This window comes from Rhizopus microsporus (genome assembly GCF_002708625.1).
Source record: "Rhizopus microsporus ATCC 52813 unplaced genomic scaffold scaffold_15, whole genome shotgun sequence".
NCBI classification, from domain to species: domain Eukaryota; kingdom Fungi; phylum Mucoromycota; class Mucoromycetes; order Mucorales; family Rhizopodaceae; genus Rhizopus; species Rhizopus microsporus.
The window spans coordinates 561,937-583,993 of record NW_019671930.1 but is presented as its reverse complement, the minus strand read 5'-3'; the positions used below and the strand labels follow the sequence as shown (position 1 = coordinate 583,993).

Below are 22,057 nucleotides of genomic sequence, written 5' to 3'. Positions count from 1 at the left end.
GTATATTCGTATATTGGATGGATGATTCTTTACCATGATGGATGGATTGTAATCACTAAAAGGAAGATTTCATATGGGGTCCTCATCTCTTCACCCTTTTGTTATTTTTTTTATGGTAAGCTCATGAGAATAACTCAACATTTTTGTCCGGTCGGGGTTTAAATAGGCTTTATTTCTTTCTTACAAGCGACCCTCTCTAGTCTTTATGAGGGAAGGGCCATCTACCAGAAGACAGGGTCCACCAAGAATGACTTTAAGATCACTATTTTGCGCCACGTATTCTTTGACAGCATTATCTTCTGCGCCAGGTTGAATCCATACATACTTGAAACCTAATTGTTTAGCATCTTGCAACACTTGTAATGTTACTTTGGGTGGAGTGACGATGGATATAGATGTTTGTTGAGGGACAGAGACTTGGTGTATGCTGTTCAATGCATTCAATCCTTCAATCATGCTTTCTTTCTATATGATGATAAGCTTGATTTTTTATTGCATGAACAAAGAGATTGCTTACTGGGTGAATAGGAGTCACATCAAGTCCATTCGCTTGATACCTTTATAAACATTAAGTTATCTAGTCTTTATTTAACAGTCAAATTACCAGCGCAAGATACGGTTGCCAAACTTTTGGCGATCAGGGCTAGCACCGACTACTACGAAATGAGGGTTTTTTATGAATTGTTGAGCAATCGAGTTGGACATGAGTGCTGAATAATGATAAATACACAGATGGGAAAAAAAAAGGGAAATTATTTTTATATCTTCCAGAATCAAGATTGAACACAGAAGAAAAACACTCATCTCAACTTGAATTTATTCTACCTTAATTATTAGAATAAGTAGCTTGTTCTCCTTTCTATCTTTTATGAAGCAAACAATATTTAAATGCAAGGTAATAAGGCAATGTCCATATACAATTGCTCGAAAAGACGCGTGTATTGTGTTGCAGAAGAATAGAGCGACGCCATACATTCATCAAAGCTTTTTACGGCTTGGATTATTTGATAACACTTGATGCTCGAGAGGAAATAATCAACGTCATTATGGCAAACTGGTATAAATGTTCTTTCCTTCTCTCTTGCACAAGCGAGTCTTGGTTGTCTAAATTTTGAAGCGCCAATTGTGTCATGTGTAAACAGTGATTTCAATCAATACTATCTTCTTTAAAGAATAGTTTTCTTGATAAAGCCATGTTGAATCTATTTGACAATAAATGTCCAAAAGGTCTTTATTGATTTATACATTAGATCATCTTCAATTTAGCCTCATTATTACTTTGAATTACTCTTGAAATTCCATGGTATCAAAATATTCGCACAAATGGCAGTTAAAAAAGTACACTTATTTATTCTGTGAAGAAATGCTCTCAATGTATTGTATAAATGTCCACAGCCGTGGAATATGACTGAAGGCTTTTGCAGAATAAAAGTATGCTGTCGATATATTGTCAAGACATATTTTTCAACTATGAACATCATGAATAGATCCACATTTTCAACTTTAGAGAACATTGTTGAGGGACAGCGATAGTTTGAAATACAACTAAATCGAGTATCCACTTGCTGACTACCATTATACAAAAGGAGGATTAGACTGGAACGCATGGCTTATTACTCGTGATCATAAGTGCTTAATTATTTCTTTCATTTACATCCATTCTATAATAAGAAAAAGGCACATTTAGACATCATTTGCAAGTAAGCAATGTTTCCAGGAATGACCGCGCGGAAGTATTGCCATATTTATTCCCCTGCCTTAACATCGGCCGCCAACGGTACTACAGTTAAACTTGGCCAGGGATTAGACTGAGTGACCCAATCGTTGTAAACCCCTCTCTTAGCTCACGAATAAAGAGAAAGAAAGGAAAAGATGAATATGAACACTTATTTTATATTTTTTCCGTCAGAATCATCTGTGACTCAAGGCTACCAGCGTTTACATCCCTGGGCAAAACCGCAATGGTCAATAGTCACGTTACGCATTAGGCAGCCTTTAAGGAGTCGGAAACTCCTGCATCTACATGTAATGATTATTGTGTACGCTCTTGTATCTCTATTTAATCCCGATCTAACTAAGATGCTGATTTTGTATTAATAAATTATCGCTTATTTTCATGAGTTTTTTATTCTTCAGAACTCATATAGTACTTTATACAAAGGTTATATATTCTGTAATTGTCCTCTTCTCCACTTGGTAAATAGATAACAGCTGCTTGAATAATTGGGATGAGCATTTATATCAGCACAAAGATATATTTCGTCTTGCGTAACTGTATCATATGTATTTACATAGGACTTTGATAGATAGGCCGCTGATACAATATTTATATTAGTAATGGTGAAATCAAATTAAGAGATAATACATCAATAACTGTGCAGTACCCTCCAAAAGATAGTGACCATTTTGCAAAAGTCGGGGGGATTTTTTTTTTTGAAAGATGCTTCATAAATAGACTGTTTTTACCTTTCTTTCATACACTTTTCTCGTATGACTATATAAAATGCCTTATTTAATTTTGTCTTTAAAAGAAAAAATTGGTATTAGATGTCGTGATAACATTTCAGCAGCACAGATTGCCATTGAGGAAAACATTCCAGATAGATCTGTACCTTGAATATATCAACCATGAAAAAAAAAAAAAATGAAACTATAGAGACGAAATTCAAGTCTGAAAGGCCGCCTATTTTCAACGATAGGAGAAGAAGAAAGCTGTCAAGAGCTATACATGCAAACGGTCGTGCTTCACTTAAAGAAATTAGACTGCTGATCAGCTCTAAGGCTTGTGAGGACACCATACGCAAAAAACTCAAAAAGCTTGACTGTGTTTCTCTTATAGCTATTGATAAGATTAATTCTTAGTGAATAGGAAAATAGAAGAGGCTCGAATCTTCCAGTATTTTTGCAAGCAATGACCAATTTCTGTATAAAAGAAAGAGTCCCCTTTTATTTAATTTAAAATAATGCAATATTTATGAGGCTTCAAATAGTTGGTATCCCACTATAGTTACAGGTGGTAAGGTTGTATTGATCTTCAACTAAATATAACGACAATAGCGTATGTGTTACACGCCGTAACAGTATTCTTCCACTAGTCGTGCATTTAGTTTCAAGGTTGTCTGTATGGAACGAGGTAATTTTCGCTGACAGGTTCTTCTATTCTTCTTGCATTAATACTCATCAGATAGTATGTCAAGTTCTTATTGATCTTCACAATTTCCATCGGACAAAATCACTTTTCATCAAATTTGCTTTTAGGGGCGTGATTTTTATCAAAACTTTGTCCTCAATGCGATATTGCTTGCTTTCAGTTACATCCTTGTCGTACCTTTCTTTCATTTTCTTTTTCATGTCCATAGAGTTAGTTACAGCTTCTTGTTGTATTTCTTTGAGCACCTTTTCTATATATAAGGTTCTCGATTTAATCAGATTTCCTGTATTTGAGAATGTTAATCTTTCAGTAGGTGATAACCATAGAGCAGGTGTACGCAATTCGAAGCCACGCAATAACATGGAAGGAGAATAATCGGTCGAATCATTGGTCATTGTCCTAATATACCATAAAGCACTTGAAATGTAGGAACCCCATGGTTTTTTAACATTACTGTTTCTTCTTATCTTGAATATAGTCTGCACGAGCGTTTGATTTAGCCTCTCTACCATACTATTTGATTGAGGTCGATAGGTAGTTGTAATGAGATGCTTGCATTCTAATTTTTTTAAGACATGGCCCAAGTATTCCGCTTTGAAGGAGGTACCTCGATCGGTCAACAAGTATGTGGGGATCCCAAAATGTTGGAAGACATTATTCAATAGGAACTTTTCTGCGGATTTAGCGGTAATGTCTTTACATAGTGCAGCAATTGGCTATCGTGTCAAATAATCAATACAAACTAATATATACTTGTTACCATTAGGAGTAGTCTTCATTAGTTCAACAGCATCCAGTCCTACCATATAGAAGGGAATCGATGGAGTCGGTATGTATTTCATTTTGATAGTTTTTTTCTTGGATATGATTTAATGTTTTTGGCACAGATTACAGGATTTTACTAGTTCGGCCACCTTCTCAAATATGTGCTTACCCTCGTATAGCAAAGAGGTCCTTTTCCAAGTATTTTTGATACCGAAATGACCTTCATTATGTATCTGCAGGGTGATATCTTCTATATTTACGTCGTGCAAGATTTCTTTACCCACGATATATTTGGCTTCTTCTTGGTTGTCTCCTGCCTTAAGCTTTCTATAGAGCTTTCCTTTGTGAGCCAGATATTTCCTTGATTGAAAGTATATTTGCTTGTTCTTTTCTTTGGTGTTGTCAGAAGGATATGTTCCTTGGGTTAAGTAGATATATAACATGACGTATTGTGAATATTCCATGTTTGATTCGATTGATAGTTTAAGGTAGATAATAATAGATTGATGATAATAGTAAAGCACAAATAAGATGACAAGTCGTAATAGTAATTTTTTTTTATAAAAATGTATATATATATTTTTTTTACATGGTTTTTTTATATTTCTTCCCTTTATTATTATATTTATATGTTTTTTTTTTAATTTTAATTCTTTCATATATATTTTTTTGTCTCTTTTTTTTATACTTTGTCAATTAAACCCTCCCAACCTCCATTTCTATGTTAAATAATATTAGTAATAATCTGATATCTATATAAATCGAGATAATGCGTCGCAGGATTTCTCTTTCCCGATCGACGTTTAATTGTAAAATTGTATTCCATCAGCGCAGCAGATCAGTGACTGAGCTTGGGATTCGTCCTCTCATTGTCAAGGATAAATTTGACTGCAGAAATGTCAATATATAAAATGAATTCTCTGTTACCTGCTAAATAATGTCTGAAGCATTTAACACCCCATATAATCGCATAAATTTCGGAATGCACCGTTGCCCATCTTTTTTGACCTTCAGTGAGTGATTTAGACGCATAAGCTATTACCTTTTCATTGCTTTCACTGCCATCCGGAAATTGTGAAAGAATGGCACCAAGGTCTACACCAGAAGCATCAGTGGTTAGTATCTGCACCTGACTATTGTCTGGACAGATTAGGAGAGGAGAATTTGTCATGGCCAGTTTCACCTTCGACAGAGATTCTTCTGGACTATTTCCCCAGTTAAATTTATAATTCTTTAGCAGTTTGGTAATAGGTTCCATCAAGTCATCATAATAAGGAATAAACCTCCTGTAATAATTCGTGGTTCTCAATAGTGGTCTTACTTCTGCGATGTTCTCAGGAGCTCGCATTTCTAATATCTTACTCATGTTTCGTCCATTAAGAGCAATGCCGTCTTTAAATATCACATAGCCCAGATACTCTACCTTGTCTTGCAGGAAATTACATTTGGCTCTTTTCAATTTTAACTTGGTAGCAGAGCATATTTTAAAAACCTTCTCGATATGTTCGAAGTGTTCTTCGTGATTTTTGGAAAATATAATGATATCACATCTATGAATACTAAAACAAATTTACCTATATATGGACTGAGTAGTGAGATTATCATTTGCTCATACGTATTCGTTGCAGTGGCTAAATCAAACGGCATAACAAGAAATTCGTAAGTTCCCATCTTAGTAATAAAACCAGTCTTTTCTATAGATTCTTCCGCGAGGGGTATTTGCTAATAACCAGAGGCTGCATCAAGTGTAGAGAAGACGGTAGTGCCGTCAAAGGAGTCGAGTAATTCATTTGTTATAAGCTAGGCATAATAAATAATAAATTATGCAATAAAGCTTAAACAGCATCACTCATGCAGGCAAGGTTTACTTCAGATCTAATAATGAATTGCATAATAAGGAATAAATACTGACTTACGAATGGTGAATAAACTTTATAGTCTTTGCATTAAAACAGTTATGATTCAATGTGACAGTAAAGCTGCATTGAGACAAGTAGAGAATCAATTAATACAATAAGATAAAATAAATCCTCACAATAATATAACAATAGAACTGAAATAGAAAGGTAACGCTTACTGCATTAAAAGTTTAAATAAGGTTCCTTGGAATAAATACTCTCCTGCTTGTATCTAGTTTTCAGGTCTCAGATCAACAATTGGTCAGGAACAAATACAAGTGCCATCTAAAAGAAGAACTCTAAGAAAAGAAGTTTTCTATGATCAAGGGATTATATTTTATAATATAAATCTAGACGGATAAATGATAACCAACCTAGCATGAATAAAGTTGTCCCCAAATTAAACAAATAGCTCAACACTAAACCAGTTAGCAGAAGAAGATCTAGTGACTCTTTCCTCAACTCTTGGAGACTGAAAAAGTATAAATAGTTCCTCTTATTACATGTCATTGTCAGTGGTCTTATTTTCTTGGAAGAATAAAAAGTATCTCAACATGCTTTCTCTTGGTGCTTTTATTTCTTTTATTATAAGATTATATCGTCATTTATATGAGGTAACGGAAATACAGTCTTTTTTGTATTTTGGTTCAATTTGTGGAAATCAACAAGACGTAGACCCTTATCCTTCTTGAATATAAAGAATACTGGACTAGTCCATTTGCCTTGGGAAGGATAAATCAACCCATTATTTAGCATATCTGTAATTTCTTGCTTTAAATGCTCATCCTCTTCCCATATTAATCGATAGGGTTTTGTGTGTACCGTAGCATTTGGGTTTTCCGATTCAATTGTATGAGCAAATCCAGGGCTTATCCTCTCCCAGACCAGTATTTTCAGTAAAACATTATTTGTATTTTTTCAGAAGAGCGAGCATTTTGCCCGATACAAAGGTAAGAGACAAAAACTAGTAATAAGAAAAAGAATAGGAAAAAGGACAATAAGTCAGTGAGACTGAAACATATGATATCTTTATGTACGATGGATAAAACAATGGTATTTATACTTTTTAACATCTACAATCAATAATGATAATTGGATATCGTAAGCGTACCTAGGCGTCCAGCTACAATGGGAATAACTGGGAAGAACCTAACTAGTATTAAATATTGGTTCGATGTATGTTCGAGGTGCCTTGTTAATGAGATGGTACTGTTACGGTGTGTAACATATATGTTATCGTCGTTACATTTAGTTGAAGATCGATATTACTTTACCACATGTGATCATAGCGGGACATCGACTACGAGATTTCATAAATACTGCATTGTTTTAAATAAAGATTAACTCTTTCTTTTGTACAGAAATTGTTCATTACTTGCAAAAACACTAGAAGATTCGAACCTCTTCTATTTTTTCATTCACATAAGAATTAACCTTATCAGTACATGATCTGACAATGTCTTGTCGAATAAGGAACCGTTGACCTGGAAGTTAGAGCACAGACGTTTAATTAAGTAATGTAACAACGCTCTAAAAATAAGCTTGCATATGATAGGTCATATATGGAAGAATTCCTTATTGTGTTTGGATTTTGGATGGACTTTAACAAAGTAGAAAATACGATGAGACTGTGTTGTATCTTCATTCAAAATAGAATAAAAAGAAAAGGGATGATAGCACAATCTATAATTATATATTAAGAAGCTGAGATATTTAAGCTGAGTTGACTATACTTGATTAAGGTGTAACAGATCTTAGCAACATTAGGTTCAATACTAGACATTGTATTTAAGCACTGAATAGTAGCGTGGATACTACATCACCCCCTTCCAATCTACTAGACGTCTTTTATCTGATTATTATTTTTGAATCTGATAATTGCATCCATAGATTTATGCGTTTATGCATTTTAGTAATACCATGATTTGATCTGTCAAATGTAATTTGTTTTTGTTTGTTTTTTACTACGTAGTTGATTATTTGACTACAGATGTATATTTTAAATGCATTATTGCCATATAATGGGGATTATATGCCATGGTATTTTTAATCATAGTATTCTAGTTTTTAATATATAGACTAGAGGATGTTTGTATTATTTTTTTTTTAAGTGATCAGCTATTTAGTAACTTTTCTTTTGTTTTTTTTTTTTTTTTTTTTTTTTTTTTTTTTTTTTTTTTTGTTTTTTGTTTGTTTATGGGTTGGTTCATCCTGACCGATTCTTTTGTAATAGTCAGTAATGATCCTAAGATTCTGGAAATTTTTATAGGGTTCCCATGTATCATCTTCAGGTATGTAGCCTTTCCAACGTACTTTATATTCATAAGTGTTGGTTTTTATTTAGTCTATGTTGAACAATTGCTTGTATTTCATAAACTTCCTGCTCAGGGATTTTTTCATTCATGGATATTAATTTCAACTCTGTTGGAGTATATCTACGCGTTAATATATCCCCTGATAGGTCTCTAAGCACATAGGCACCACCTTGCAACACTAACAATGACTGACCTTGCATCAATTGAATTGCACTTGCTGGCATTGTCAAGGCTGTTATTATTCAGTGATGGAAAAGGGCACATAATGAAGGGGAAAGAAGGGAAAAGAAGGAAAGAAAGATAATAAAGTGACAACTTTGGTGATAAAGAGTACAGATAAATGGTACTGACAACATTTGTAAATGTGTGTGACGTATGACCAACAGAGTTATAGGGTGGATCGGCGTTTGAAATAACACAACGACACTTTTAAGGGACGCTTGGGGTCCTTTGTTCGCCTACCTATATGATCGACAGAAGCAAACTCCACAAGTACGCTAATTTTCCCTGGGGGCTTCACTATGTATGCTACCATGGGTCATGGCAACTAATATACATTTAGAGCATCATAGGGACAATCACTGAAGCGAACATTGACAATAGGTTTATGGTTGTGATTGCTGTATTCAGCTTTAGTGTTATTAAAAAAAGGCTATTAAGTCGATGACTTGCGAATTAGATTCTTTATTAAGAAGAGCTGAATATTATTAAATTAAGTTTGTGTGAGAGTTTACTTGGGTAGAGAATCTATGACTGTGTTGTATTCATACTTAGTGGATCAACTATTAACCACATATGAAACAATAACTGGCAATTATTCGATTTCAGCTTGTTACTTTGAAACAACTGTGCGGATCATTATTTAAGCTGATTATCAGCAACTGCATTTTAAGGTACGCGTATCCAATAACTCTGATCCATCATTGTTATTAGGGATCATCGTCTTATCAAAGACACCCGTTCGTCCTAGCTTTCTCATTGCCTCAATTGCCATTCGTAAGCCTCTATGAAAAGTTTTACGATCTCAGTTGAAGAGTATCTCACATTTAGTATAAATACTTGTCTTTAATAAAGTCAATCAAGATATATCTTTTAGTCTGGTTAATTCTAGTCTTTATTCTTTTTAATTGATACTTCGTATTCAACAGACTGCTATTTATATTATTGTCGTCACTGACATTATTTAAGTATATATTATTATTGTTATACAGTAACTACTATAGTTGTTATTATAAGTTATTCTTATCAGATGCGATAGAGGAATGTAAAGTAGAATGTATGCTCTACTGTAAAATTATACTCGAGTTATTATAATTATTATCTCAGCAAACACGTCAGAAAAGAACAGTTGATGTTCGATAACATATAGATCCAGCTTTTTCTTTATAAAATCCCTGAACCTACATTTATCTCAAGTTAAGGAACAGTGACCAAAACACCTATTGTGGTATTTGGATTAATAAATGGCATATCAATAAGCCATTACACATAAAGAACAATTAAATAGTTCAATTAGAATCAAGATAGATGATATCTATTTATAAATTGAGAACTCTCGCCCACGTGTGAATATTTATCACTGTGACAGTTATAAATCTAAGAAAAATTTATTATTTAGACAACAGCTCGTCATACATCGCTATTGTCCTGTCAACATCACCCTAAATATTGGTAATCATCATAGCTGAGATAACTATATCCGATCATTAGAAAAAGTATAAATAAACTTCCGTATTTCATTCAATAAAGGACAACTTACTTTTAGTCTCGTTAATCATTTTGTCTATTTACCCAAATACTTCATCTATTATTACTTGTTTGTGGAACCTTACACCCTACATATACGTGTACTGAACCCACTATATATCCATTACTCCATATATAGCATTTAGCTAGGCGATAATTCGTAACAACACTTTATATGATATCAACTGTCCTAGGTCTTATCTGAGTTAGCTACTCTCACACAAGGCTTGATGTCATCAAGTATTGTATCACGCTTTACTGTCTAGTATTATATTGGATGGGCTTCTTTATTGATGTTTATCAAATATGTAATAACATATGTATTCAATAAAGGTTATCATCAGTTAACTTATCACAACATAATTATAGGAAATAGCCTGTAAACGGTGTACCTTCACTAGATTGTATGACACTTCAAGAGTAAACTCTATTGTCTGTATTTTAATGTTTATCAAGTTACTGAAAGTGTTAAATATAGACTTCAGTGTAGCTGTATTGTATAGTGTATCTCTTCAAATACGACAAAGCCAACAGTAAGGAAAGTAACAAATATATCCTACTCACTGGTTATAATACAGTCAGTTTATACATAAAATAAGCATTTCAGATGCCCTTCTAAAATATCAGGCCATCTTTATGCATGTATGCATCGTCAGCACAGGATCACAAGAGATGGACCAAACCAACACTATAAATGCCAAATATCATTTCTATTCTTTTATTTTACTCTCTTCTAAAAGATATATGTTTTATTACAGAAAGAAAAGATGTTCCTCTTTGTATACTTTTACTTTTTTTGCATTACCGGTGTTTGTCAGCATAAATTGCACGCTTTATAGAATACAACCACCCTTTGTTGAAATATACGATCCATAGGATGAATAGCGGTCCTATGTGTATTTTTAGAAGTGGGGTTATGAAAAGGGCTACTCTTTATTTTTACCATCACTTTCTTTCCTTGATCAAAGTCAACGGTGTTATAAGCTAGACATAATATAGAATAAATTATGCTATAAAGCTTAAGCAGCAACATCCATTAGGACAAGGTTTACCCATGATCTGCCATTGAATTATGTAATAAGGAATAAATACTCTTTATATGAATTAATTGTAGTAGAAGTCTTAGCTTGAATAAATCCAATGGTTGACATTAAGTTGCATTGAGATATAAAGAGAACCCAACAATCTACAGACTCTATAATAGAGCTTTTCTTCATTTATGACGATAAACCTTCATACTATTTTATTCTATAAAAAGACTTGTAAAGGTTCCTCGGATCAGTATCTCTCCTCAATGCCTAGGTTTCATATCTATCTTTAACGATTGGTCAGGCACATGATGATATGTCGACTGAATTAACAAAGTACTTTCTTATCAAATGAAATTTTTAGATAATACATATCTACATGAGATCGCGTTATTCTCAGCATCCAAAGTTTAATCATCATCTATATATCGTGAATTAACCAACGAGCAGTATTAACTCGATAAAAGATCTCCCTAAAAATCGTGTATCTCAAAAAGTATAAATAGAACCTTTTATTCCATATAATTTGTTCTTCGTCTAACTTTCTCCTAATAAAGCATTTCAAAATATTTCCTTGTTTGTTTTATCTGTTGAGAGTATTGTCCTATCGCACTGGCTGTAGTTGTAGTTGTTGCTGTTAGTACTCGGTAATATGTAGAATAAAAGGAAAGAAGTGGTGAGTCTCTGTTTTATCCTTTTATTAAAAGTGAGAAAATGTTGTATTTGGCACTGATGATGGCTTATAGAGCATTCAAAGAGTTTATCATAATTTGTACAGTACCAGTCCAAATTACATTGTATAAAAGAGCCTGTGGATAGAGTGGCATTATACTGATAGTACGTGCTACGATGTGATGTATATTGCTACTCTGTATTAATAATATATATATTTCTTCACTTCTTATTTTAAAAAAAATAAAAAGGTATACTTGGAAATTATTATTTAATCATATTTCATTTAAAATCAACCTATTCAATAATTCTTCAGGAAGAGCTTATAGCAAAAAGAAATTAGATTGCTTTAAAAGAGGTCGGAGTACTAATTAAGGTACATGCAATTAAGTCAAATGTAATCTCACACGTAAAGATTAGTATTAGACATAGTCAAACACGACAGTTATCGTTGGTGATCTAAATAGTGGATTTGTTCTTTGATTTGCTAAATTCTATTGTTGATTACAACAGGAGGCACTAATATAATCAAGAAAGACTTAGAGAATAAGCAATATGCCTTTTTCAAGTCTGAAAAGGGAAAATAAATGTTTGGTTACATCATTGGCTAATAAGAAAAGAATTATGCTGTAAATTATACAACTGGAAGTGCTGTATGTATTTGTATGGTATTTTTTGTCATGAAGGTACCATCCTTAAGGCGTATCGTATGCCAGAGAGCATAATGATCGATGCTACTTACAAAACCAACTTGCACTAACTAGTTTTTCTAAACATTGTTAGAACGGGCAGCATCTTGTACTTAAAGCGCATCTCATTGCGTACTTCGAGATCGCTGGTGCTTGGATAAGCGAAGAAAAAGAATTGAGCTTTGAATGGATGTTTCGGTGCTTAAAGAATGCTGTATGGCCTGAACACCTTAGAGGAAAGATACCACTTCCCTCTGTCATTATAACAGACAATGGAAGGGCTTTACGGTCGGCCATTTCAACCGTGTTCCCAGTATATTGAATAAATTATGCTACATCCACTTGCAAAGAAACGTCGAGATAAACTTGTTGAAATGCGTAACAGAAGGCAGCCATGTTAAACCTGAGCTTATCAAGCTCGAAATACAGTCAAGTTTCAAGAAATAGAGTTCAAAGCAAATAAAAAAGGGTCCTTGGATGAAGTTGCTGCAGACATGAAGCAGTATTCCCTGAAAGATGGATTTTATAAGAAGAGTAAAAGCAAGAAGGCTTCCAGCTTGAAGAGAGAATTTAGTGACGATGAAGAGTACGAATAACTCAAGCCTGTAAGCCATATAATATATATAAGAGTGTAACTAACATTGATTAACATATTGAAATAGTCAATGAGGTACTAGAAGAAATCATGCAGCCTTCAATATAGCTAGTAATCGCTTCTCTGATGCAAACATTCGATTCTTTGGCATCTAACCAAGATAAGCTCGAATTAATAGAAAAAGTGAATCAATTGAACACTATTGTTAAAGCAAAGAACCTAAACCATACCTTGCCACCAGCAACCACAGAAAAACAAAAAGCCCGACCTAAAGGCACAAAAAGAAAAGAAATACTCTTAGAAGGAACAGAAAAAGTAGGAGTTAAAAAAGAAAATTTAAAGCGAGAGAAGAAGCTCAAAATAAAAAAGAAGAAGAACTGTAAAACGAAAATTATACTTATGCAGACAAACATAGTAACTGTAGCTTTTTCGCAAATCGCTGCTTTAAAGTAGTTATTAAGCCGATAAGTTACTTATGCATCAAAGACAAACAAAAAAAGAAAATGGAGCTTATTCTTGATCCAATCAGTGACGGTAACTGTAGCTTCTGCTGCATTGCCTACGCGATTCATGGAGATGAAAGCCTGCGCATACGAGTGAAGAAGAAGATGCTGGGGTGATATCGACGCCATAAAGAAGGCATATATAAAAGTATATTCCCATGCGTATTCATTTTCAGTTAACTTGTAGCTAACAATTAGAAAAATAGGCAGAATAGATGAGCGGTTGATAATGTGCTGACTAATTTTGGAGATGTTGTGCCGATGAATTGTTGGTTCGATTCAATTGATTGCCCACAAATTGCTGCCAATTTTTATAATCGTGCGGTGGCAGTTTATTCAGAAACAGCTGGAAACATGTTGCTTTTGCCATCTAGAGCTGAAACACTAGACAATCTCAAGCCAACTATGTTATATTTAAGCCAGATTGAGCTGAAGCATTGGTATCTAATTGCTTTTGGTAAACAATTTAGAAAGCTACAATGACCATCGCTTTCATCAATGTATGAGTCAACGCGTATTGCTCTGGGATCACCCGACCATAGCCTTTTATATAGATAATCAAAATAATAAATTTTTTCTCGTAATGATATCAACAAATTCAAACTGATTAAAGAAAGTATTCATACAAGAAAATAGTGATATTTCATTTCTTATATGCACGAAAAAATTAGCATGCACGTAAATACCCAACGAAAAATACTGCTTTTGTAATAGTTTTAAACTTTGAGTTCCTTTTTCGAACTATATTAGTCCTTCTCAATAATCTAAGTTGTTAGTCACCGATATTCTGCTCCTTTAAAACAAATACTAATACAATAAACACAATATTGATTCTTATTTTATAGCTATACTATTCTCTCTTTTTCTATCTTTTTAAAAAATGAACTTTTCATCTGAAATTAACATTGCTGCTTACAGTCCTGTGCGTGAGTTTCAAATTATGGATATCGCTCTGTACAAGCAAGTTATTGAGAGTCACACAGTTAAATTTGGTGCCAAGTGGGTTATTAGGAAGATAACTAGAAATAATATCACGGATCAAGAGTTGGATGGAACCAGAGGTAGACCACGTGCAGACTATCTTTGAAGAAGTCTGTATGAATGTCATCATATATAGAAGCAAGTGACACGCTATGACGGTTCAAAGAGCCTTGCAAAAAAAAAAAAAAAAAAAAAAAGTAAGATCGGATGCAAGGCTCGTTTGATAGCAACTTGCTATTTTAGCAACTCTGAAGAAGTGGGTATCACGATGAATGGTAACTACTGTCACGTATTCAGCTCTGCAGAGGATTTTCAGTACCTTTTTCTGTCTGTAGATGTCAAAGAAGCCATCTTTCAGCGATTCCAAGAAGAATATAATATGAGAAGCGTACGTTTTGCTATGCATAGAGCATTTCGCTCTCAAAATGAAGCTGCGGTAAGCATTCTCCACAGGAGTAACCTTGTTCACAGTGAAGATGTGTACAACGTCTTCAGAAAGGTATTTGAAAAGGCTTACAAGAGGCATGACGATCAGAAAGCCTCTGTCAAACTATGGTTGAACCACTTGGAATCAAAGAATTACAATGTATACATTGACAATGACTATGACAGTTCATTCCCTTTTGGATTCTGTTCAGCTTGACAAGCATTTCTTTTAACCGAAACGAAGGATTTTTCTTTGGATGCAACGCATAATACAACTGCATTTAAAGATGGTCTGTTGTATACTTTGGTAATCAGGCATACAGAAACTGGGACTGGCTGTCTTATTGCATACCTCTTCACTATTGATAGATCTTTCTTGCTTGTAACTCACTGACTCTACCACTTAAAGCATTCTGCCAGACTTTCTCCTGAAAAAATTACGATTGACACGTGTAACGTGGAAGAAAATGCGATTCGCAGTATATTTCCATCTGTCAACATTCAATGGTGTCTTTTTCATGCACTGAGAGCAATATCACAGCAAGTACGAACCAAACTTGTGCTTGAAAGCCTACCAGATAACAAAAGAGCGCATCAGGCAGTTATCTCACAGCTGAAAGGGATGATGTGGGAGAACAGCAGAGCTGAATATACCGGAAATCTCAACCAATTCGTTCAAGAGTTCAGCATATACCCAGTATTCATGCTCTATTTCAAGAACAGCTATTTGGATAACAACAGATTCATTAAGTGGAGAAGAGCCTATTAACCAGGCAGATATACCAACATGGAAACAAATAACTACGTTGAAAGTTGGTACAATCAGCTCAAGACTAGTTATTTGCAAAGAAGAAATAGAAGAGTTGACAGGCTGGTGTATATTCTGACAATGACATTGAAGAAGACTTTCTGAGCAACATAAATCGTATCAAAATGAATCTTGGAAGAATGGAACCTGGAGAAAGGGAAGCAAGAAGAAGGGAGCTTGAAACTGAAGAGGTCAGCATCCATGTGGCAATGGACATGATTTCTGAAGTGGAAAAAGCTAGCCTGCATAATGCTCAGTCGTTCAACAATGAGGGCGAATCTTATGAAGTTCGTGTTGAAAATGGTACGGTAAAGTTTTGTAGTTGCCCAGAATTTCGATACCAAAACAGGGCTTGCAAGTATATGTTACTTCTGGGACGTTGTACTGAATATGATGTTTGGAGAGGTGATAAATGTAAATGCTCGTGAAAAAGAAAATTCTAACGCTTTTCTTTTTAAAGGCTCAACTTATACTGAAGTATCAAGCACTGAAGGGTTGCAGCTTGAACCTGAACATGAACTGCAAAGAGAGCAAGAAGATATGGTGCAAAAGTTGAAGATGCTGAAAGAAGTTGTAGAGAATCTAAGGCCCGACGAAGTTACCAGTTCGTGGAAGCTTCAAGTTGAACAGCTTTCTAGAGAAGTTGTATTAAGAAGTAACCAAGTGGAAGAGTTACCATTAAGCATTCATTTAGAAAGACAAAGATAAATAGAAAATATTTTCTTAATATTTTGTAGCATGAATTTCTTCATGCAAGTAGTGTTTCCCATTTCTAAGCCATGCACAGTACCCCCAAAAACAGTTATCGTTTTTAAATGTCTGTTTTTTGTTGCTATCAAAAACTAAACAGTAAAAAAAGCGATCCTTTTGTACCTTTGTTGCAGTTACAAGAGAAGCGATGGAGAAAGGTCAGTCAAGTAAGTAGGAAAAAAAAAAAAGAGAGAATTGTAAAGCAATTTTTGGGATTTTTATTGATTTAATATTTGGTGGGTCCACTACGAGCCTTTGCGACATCTTTGGTCCTCTTCGGCATCGTTTCCGGGGTAATCTCCCTCCAAGCACTCTTCAAAACAACTTCCATGGCTTGTGGGATTTTGGCATGAGGGCATACAGTGTTAACCCTCTTCTTCATAATGCTCCACAGATTTTCGATTGGGTTTAAATCCGGTGATTGTGCTAGCCAGGACATCTTTATATTCTTTGCTTTCCTCCATTCTGCGGCAATTTTCGCTCTTCAATTTCTTTTCATCAGCTATGGCGCCCCAAACTATGATTGAAGTTCTGCCACTTTGAAGGTTGGATCTAGGCATTCTTTTTTGAATTTTTCCAGCATCTTACGCCAAACTCTAAACTGTGAGGACAGCTTGCCGATTTCAAAGCTCGATTCGTCCATCCAGTTTACCTTTCGCCAGTCGTCTACTGTCCAGTAGGCATGATTTTTGGCAAAGATATACCTTTCATTTTGCTGCTTTTCATCCAAGAATGGCTTCTTAACAGCCACACGAGAAGCTTAGCCAAGCTTTCTCAGTTCCCTGCGAATTGTTTTTTCAGAGGCTTTCGTGCTAATTAATTGTCTGATTTCGTTAAGTGGAGCATGGTGATTTGCACGTATAATCCTTTCTAGCTCTCTTCTTTTTCTATCATTGAAAAGAGACGGTCTTCCAGGCTTAGGTTTTATCTCTACTGTTCCATTTTTCTTCCATTGCTGATAAACTCGACGTACAGATCTTTCTGAAATGTTCTCGTCAATGGCAATTTGTGCTGTCGAAACGCCATCGCGACGTCTATTAACAATTTTTTCTTTTAAAGATAAAGTTAAATATGGCATTTTATGTTGTTAGAAAGAAAAGTAAAAGTAGCCTTATTTTTTAGAGTAAATTGTGCTTATTTCGTACCTGCAAGTGACTGCATAAAAGCAGTCTTATTCATGTGGCACCTTTCAAAAAAAGACCTGACTTTTAAAAAACAGCAAAGACTTATGCTTTTCCGGGGCAAGTCAGCCACGTCCTCGGATTATGACATCATTGCTCCACCAATTCGCATATCTGGATTTTGGTGTTTATCACTTTTGCTCATAAGCATATTTGCGAAAAACAAAAACTACAACTAATGAGAAAGGCTAAAAAAGAAGAACCTGAAGAATATGAAGTTGAGAAAATTGTCAATCACCGTATAGCTGGCAGAGCTGTATGTATGATCTATGAAAGCTCAAGAATTTCATTTTAACTACTTGATTAGAAAAAACGAATTGAATATTTCATCAAATGGAAAGGCTACTCTTCCAAAGATAACACATGGGAGCCAAGCTCAGCAGTGTACATAGTTGATTACTTTTACTTTTTCATAAGTAACCTCTTTTTATAGTACCAATGCTGAAGAGCTTGTCAAGCAATATTGGAACACACACGGTGGTTTGGAAGAACGCGACAAGATCTTAGGTAAAAAGAGATCAGTTACAGCTAAAAAGGAGATCACGCCCTTGAAGCGGCAAAGACAAAATTCACCTGAGGCAACCAACAAGAGAAAGAAAACGGTTGATACAACCTCTGATCATAAACAAAATACCCAAAAGAAGAAAGAAAAGGAAGAAAAAAGTGAGTCAGTCAGTGAAACGCATTCTCCTCTTATGGAGCCTGAGGAAACTGAAGTTGAAGAAGTAAAAAAACAAATACCAAAGGAGACTAAACCTGAAAAGCAAGACGTTGAGATGTCTGAGACAAAACAAATCGCAAGTGCTGAAGAGGAAGATTCAGATGATTACGAAGAAGATGACATTGTAACTGATCCTGATTACAGACGTGACTGGGATTGGGCTAAGGACATTGACAGTCTCATTAAAGTTCAAAGAGGAAGAAAGCGCGAACTTGAAGCTTTAATTCGATGGTATAAACAAGAACATTAGTTCTTTACACTCATACTAAAATCATACATAGGAAGGATGGTGTATTGGCACTTTATACGACTGCATCCATCAAGCAAAAGTGCCCTAAATTGGTAAGTCATTATTTTGTGTGGGAATTATGCTGACTCCAACTAATTGCTTATTCCGTTTTAAGTTATTGGACTACTATGAATCACGACTGCAGTTCCAAAAAAAAAGCCAAATAAACACAATCTAGGATTTTTCTTTCTCTCTTTTTTTGTTTTTGTTTTCTTTAAAAGATGGATTTTTCAAATTTGTTTTCTGTAAAGGATAAGGTAAGGGACAGCTTTTGCTTCTTGTGGGCCATAATACAAAATAAGAGCATTAGGTTGTTTTAGTTACCGGAGGCTCAAGAGGAATCGGCGAAATGATTGCCACTGTAAGTTAAAGATATAATGTAGGTAGGGTAAACTAGATGAAATATAGGGATTTGTATCTGCTGGAGCAAAAGTATACATTACAAGCCGTTCCGCTGATGTCTGTTATAAAGTCGCAAAAGAACTAACAGCCAAGGGCCCTGGACAGTGCATTGCCATCCCTGCCAACTTACAGCATATTGATGAGATTAAACGCTTAGTTGCCGAGATTTCAAAAGCAGAAGATCGTAAATAATACCTTTAGACAACTATGAACAACCATTGACGTATTATAGATCTTGACGTGCTAGTCAATAATGCAGGTGCAAATTGGAGCGAGTCTTTTGAGAAGTTCCCTGATGAAGCTTTTGAGAAGGTCATAAGCTTGAATCTAAAGCGTATCTTTACTTTAACTCAGGCGTACGTTCGATAATATGGTTTAAAAGATGATGTGTTAAATCTTTTTATTAGCTGTCTTCCACTTTTGACAGCAAAGGCTGCACCAGATAATACTAGCTCAGTCATCAACATTGGATCTATTGACGGCGAGAGGGTAAGTCAGACAATGACCTATTGGATTTTTCCTTATCTCTTTTTATATTAGTCACCTCCACAAGAAACATACGCGTATTCAGCTTCAAAAGGTGGCCTTCATCATATGTCACGCCATATGGCTGGAAAACTAGGTCGTAAAAATGTACGTGTCAATGTAGTTGCTCCTGGTGCCTTTCAATCCAAGATGATGAAGGCTACATTAGATAAATTTCATAAACAGATCGTTGCTTCCATTCCTGCCGGTAGAATTGGCTCACCAGAGGATATTGCTGGTACATGTATCTACTTGTCTTCTAGAGCTGGACAGTACACAAATGGTGCCACGATTACTGTTGACGGCGCTGCTCTTGCTGCTTCTAGGATGTAACATAGCCTTTCATTTGGTTATCATAGACGTGCAACATGGAATTGTAACCTTTAGTTAATAAAAAGCCTTCAAAATGTATAATCAAATAATATGTAAAGATCTATCCATCTTTCTTATTAAAAGTACAATTTACCTTATTTCTAGTGTATGGTAAGCCCTTTCCTTTGCCAGGCCCATTATGTCATTGAATAAAAGATATAGTGATATATACATAAGATATACTATCAGTAAAGCCAAAGGGACGAAACTCATGTATTTATGAAAATTCCAAGTATATACTTTTTTCAGAAATCACCGGCGTACAATAAAATATCAGTAACGATCAACACTTTAGTTGGCTATTAGCCTTTTCTTTATCATTTAAAAAACAGTGGATTTTGTCTTTTTGAGAGAAGAAAACAGACTTGTATAATGCGGCCAACACTTATAATTACCATGTAACTGATTTACTAAGCAGTTCTTTTATATCTCATTCTTTTGCTTCTGATGAACTCTCTTTTATTATTGTTTGTTGTTTTGAAATTATCATTTTTCTATCAGTGAATAAAGTGTAGACTAGAGTTCCCGTGATTGGCTTGAACCTGTCAATTTTTAATTGTCCGCTTTGAAGGGAGTCAAGCATACTGATCCCCTTGGCACCATCAAGGATCCTTCTCTTTTCTTACTGACAACATGGATACTCTTACTCTCCGCGGAACACTTGAAGGTGTGTAAAGCATATTGTTGAACGATACAGGATGGATGATAGATGACGGATGGATAATATTGGATGCTGTATGGATTATATACATGGCAGGGAATATGACCGCATAATTTATACATTAAGAGCAGATTAATTCAATTTTAGTCATCCATCCATCGCTCCTTCTTGTCATTGTTCAACAAACACAAATACACACACATTATACTTGAATTACTAACAAAAAAAACCAAATAGGCCACGGCAACTGGGGTAAGTGCTTCGATGATTTACTTTATCAGTAGTAATGAAGATATAAAGACGATTCATAGTTACTGCTATTGCCACCACCTCTGAGGCACCCGATATGGTTTTGTCAGCTTCTCGTGATAAGACCGTCATCGTCTGGCAACTTACCAGGTATAAACATGTGGATTAAAAATGGATGAGAAATGAATGATTGACACATAATTAGAGATGAAGTCAACTATGGTGTCCCTCGTAAGTCCCTTGTCGGCCACTCCCACTTTGTTGAAGATATTGCCATCTCTTCTGATGGTCAATTTGCTTTATCTGCTTCTTGGGATCACACTCTTCGTCTCTGGGACTTGAACACCGGAAAGACCACTCGTCGTTTTGTTGGCCACACCAACGATGTTCTTTCCGTCTCTTTCTCTGCCGATAACCGTCAAATCGTTTCCGGCTCTCGTGATAAGTCCATCAAGCTCTGGAATACCCTTGGTGAGTGCAAGTACAACATCACCGAAGATGGTCACACCGAATGGGTCTCTTGTGTCCGCTTCTCTCCTAACCCTGCTACTCCTCTCATCGTCTCTGGTGGTTGGGACAAGATCGTCAAGGTTTGGGATCTTACCAAGTTGAAGCTTCGTACCAACTTCATTGGCCACAATGGTAATGTCAACACAGTCACTATCTCTCCTGATGGCTCTCTCTGTGCTTCTGCCGGTAAGGATGGTGTTGTCATGCTCTGGGATCTTAGTGATGCCAAGCACCTTTACTCTCTCGAAGCCAACGCTCCTGTCAACGCTCTTACTTTCTCTCCTAACCGCTACTGGCTCTGTGCTGCCACAGCTAACGGTATCAAGATCTGGGATCTCGAGACCAAGTCCATCGTTGACGAGCTTCGTCCTGAATTTGCTCAATTGGGTAAGAGAAAGAACCCTGATCCCGAATGTTTGTCTGTTGCTTGGAGTGCTGATGGCGCCACTCTTTTCTCTGGTTACTCTGATAACATCATCCGTGTCTGGCAAGTCACCCGTACTCTCTAAATAGCAGAGTCATTCCCCGTTTTTAATAAATAAGAGGTTCATTGTAAAATAGTGCAAACCGAATTGATGTTTGGCTTTGATGTACCCTTAGCGACCAAGAAAGGGATTATTTTATTTTGTATATGCTTTAGTAGAAGTGAAAGAGAGGGGAGGAGGGATATGTTATTCAGTACATGTACTGAGTTGCAGTAGCTCAAATGACTTTTCTATACCTTGTTGTCTCTATGACAGATACAGCAAATATGTACAAGAAGCCTCATTGAAATATAAAGACAAGTCTAGAGGTAACCATACAAAATTATGAACTACTT

The 22,057-nt window shown here is 35.4% G+C and overlaps 7 protein-coding genes across 7 annotated transcripts; 6 read left to right on the top strand and 1 right to left on the bottom strand.

The window, feature by feature from the left end:
- Window positions 1–180: 180 nt before the first annotated feature.
- RHIMIDRAFT_205937 (NAD(P)-binding protein) lies at window positions 181–705 on the bottom strand (the record flags this gene model as incomplete). Its single annotated transcript, XM_023606865.1, has 3 exons — window positions 181–465; window positions 518–557; window positions 605–705. The coding sequence occupies 3 exons, from the start codon at window positions 703–705 to the stop codon at window positions 181–183; spliced, it is 426 nt and encodes a 141-aa protein (XP_023463783.1).
- A 7,234-nt stretch (window positions 706–7,939) lies between these two features.
- On the top strand, window positions 7,940–8,400 carry RHIMIDRAFT_42363 (uncharacterized protein). Its single transcript, XM_023615235.1, has one exon. The coding sequence runs from the start codon at window positions 8,011–8,013 to the stop codon at window positions 8,281–8,283; it is 273 nt and encodes a 90-aa protein (XP_023463782.1). The 5' UTR covers window positions 7,940–8,010; the 3' UTR covers window positions 8,284–8,400.
- A 5,842-nt stretch (window positions 8,401–14,242) lies between these two features.
- Window positions 14,243–16,461, top strand: RHIMIDRAFT_294013 (uncharacterized protein; the record flags this gene model as incomplete). Its single annotated transcript, XM_023614048.1, has 7 exons — window positions 14,243–14,423; window positions 14,571–14,618; window positions 14,679–14,929; window positions 15,179–15,450; window positions 15,488–15,581; window positions 15,640–15,982; window positions 16,038–16,461. The coding sequence occupies 7 exons, from the start codon at window positions 14,243–14,245 to the stop codon at window positions 16,283–16,285; spliced, it is 1,437 nt and encodes a 478-aa protein (XP_023463781.1). The 3' UTR covers window positions 16,286–16,461.
- A 1,181-nt stretch (window positions 16,462–17,642) lies between these two features.
- On the top strand, window positions 17,643–18,072 carry RHIMIDRAFT_42331 (uncharacterized protein). The gene is made up of 2 exons (XM_023615233.1): window positions 17,643–17,764; window positions 17,816–18,072. The coding sequence occupies exons 1-2, from the start codon at window positions 17,687–17,689 to the stop codon at window positions 17,939–17,941; spliced, it is 204 nt and encodes a 67-aa protein (XP_023463780.1). The 5' UTR covers window positions 17,643–17,686; the 3' UTR covers window positions 17,942–18,072.
- Window positions 18,073–18,109: 37 nt separating this feature from the next.
- RHIMIDRAFT_42347 (uncharacterized protein) lies at window positions 18,110–18,703 on the top strand. The gene is made up of 2 exons (XM_023615234.1): window positions 18,110–18,460; window positions 18,511–18,703. Exons 1-2 carry the CDS (start codon window positions 18,204–18,206, stop codon window positions 18,602–18,604), a joined length of 351 nt encoding a protein of 116 aa, XP_023463779.1. The 5' UTR covers window positions 18,110–18,203; the 3' UTR covers window positions 18,605–18,703.
- A 36-nt stretch (window positions 18,704–18,739) lies between these two features.
- On the top strand, window positions 18,740–19,778 carry RHIMIDRAFT_205932 (NAD(P)-binding protein; the record flags this gene model as incomplete). The annotated part of the gene is made up of 6 exons (XM_023606863.1): window positions 18,740–18,775; window positions 18,829–18,879; window positions 18,927–19,104; window positions 19,153–19,276; window positions 19,328–19,409; window positions 19,461–19,778. The coding sequence occupies 6 exons, from the start codon at window positions 18,740–18,742 to the stop codon at window positions 19,776–19,778; spliced, it is 789 nt and encodes a 262-aa protein (XP_023463778.1).
- A 1,010-nt stretch (window positions 19,779–20,788) lies between these two features.
- RHIMIDRAFT_205864 (WD40 repeat-like protein) lies at window positions 20,789–21,746 on the top strand (the record flags this gene model as incomplete). The annotated part of the gene is made up of 2 exons (XM_023606858.1): window positions 20,789–20,877; window positions 20,933–21,746. Coding segments are annotated over 2 exons (903 nt in total), but the record flags the coding sequence as incomplete, so codon positions are not given.
- Between the last annotated feature and the right edge of the window lie 311 nt (window positions 21,747–22,057).

What these genes read in the sequence shown, in the direction of transcription:
- RHIMIDRAFT_42363 (XM_023615235.1), top strand. Translation starts at nt 8,011, where the DNA reads ATGGGTTGGTTCATCCTGACCGATTCTTTTGTAATAGTCAGTAATGAT.
- RHIMIDRAFT_42347 (XM_023615234.1), top strand. Translation starts at nt 18,204, where the DNA reads ATGGAGCCTGAGGAAACTGAAGTTGAAGAAGTAAAAAAACAAATACCA. An exon ending in CTTGAAGCTTTAATTCGATG is followed by an intron (nt 18,461 to 18,510) that starts GTATAAACAAGA and finishes AATCATACATAG; the next exon opens with GAAGGATGGTGTATTGGCAC.
- RHIMIDRAFT_42331 (XM_023615233.1), top strand. Translation starts at nt 17,687, where the DNA reads ATGAGAAAGGCTAAAAAAGAAGAACCTGAAGAATATGAAGTTGAGAAA. An exon ending in ACCGTATAGCTGGCAGAGCT is followed by an intron (nt 17,765 to 17,815) that starts GTATGTATGATC and finishes CTACTTGATTAG; the next exon opens with AAAAAACGAATTGAATATTT.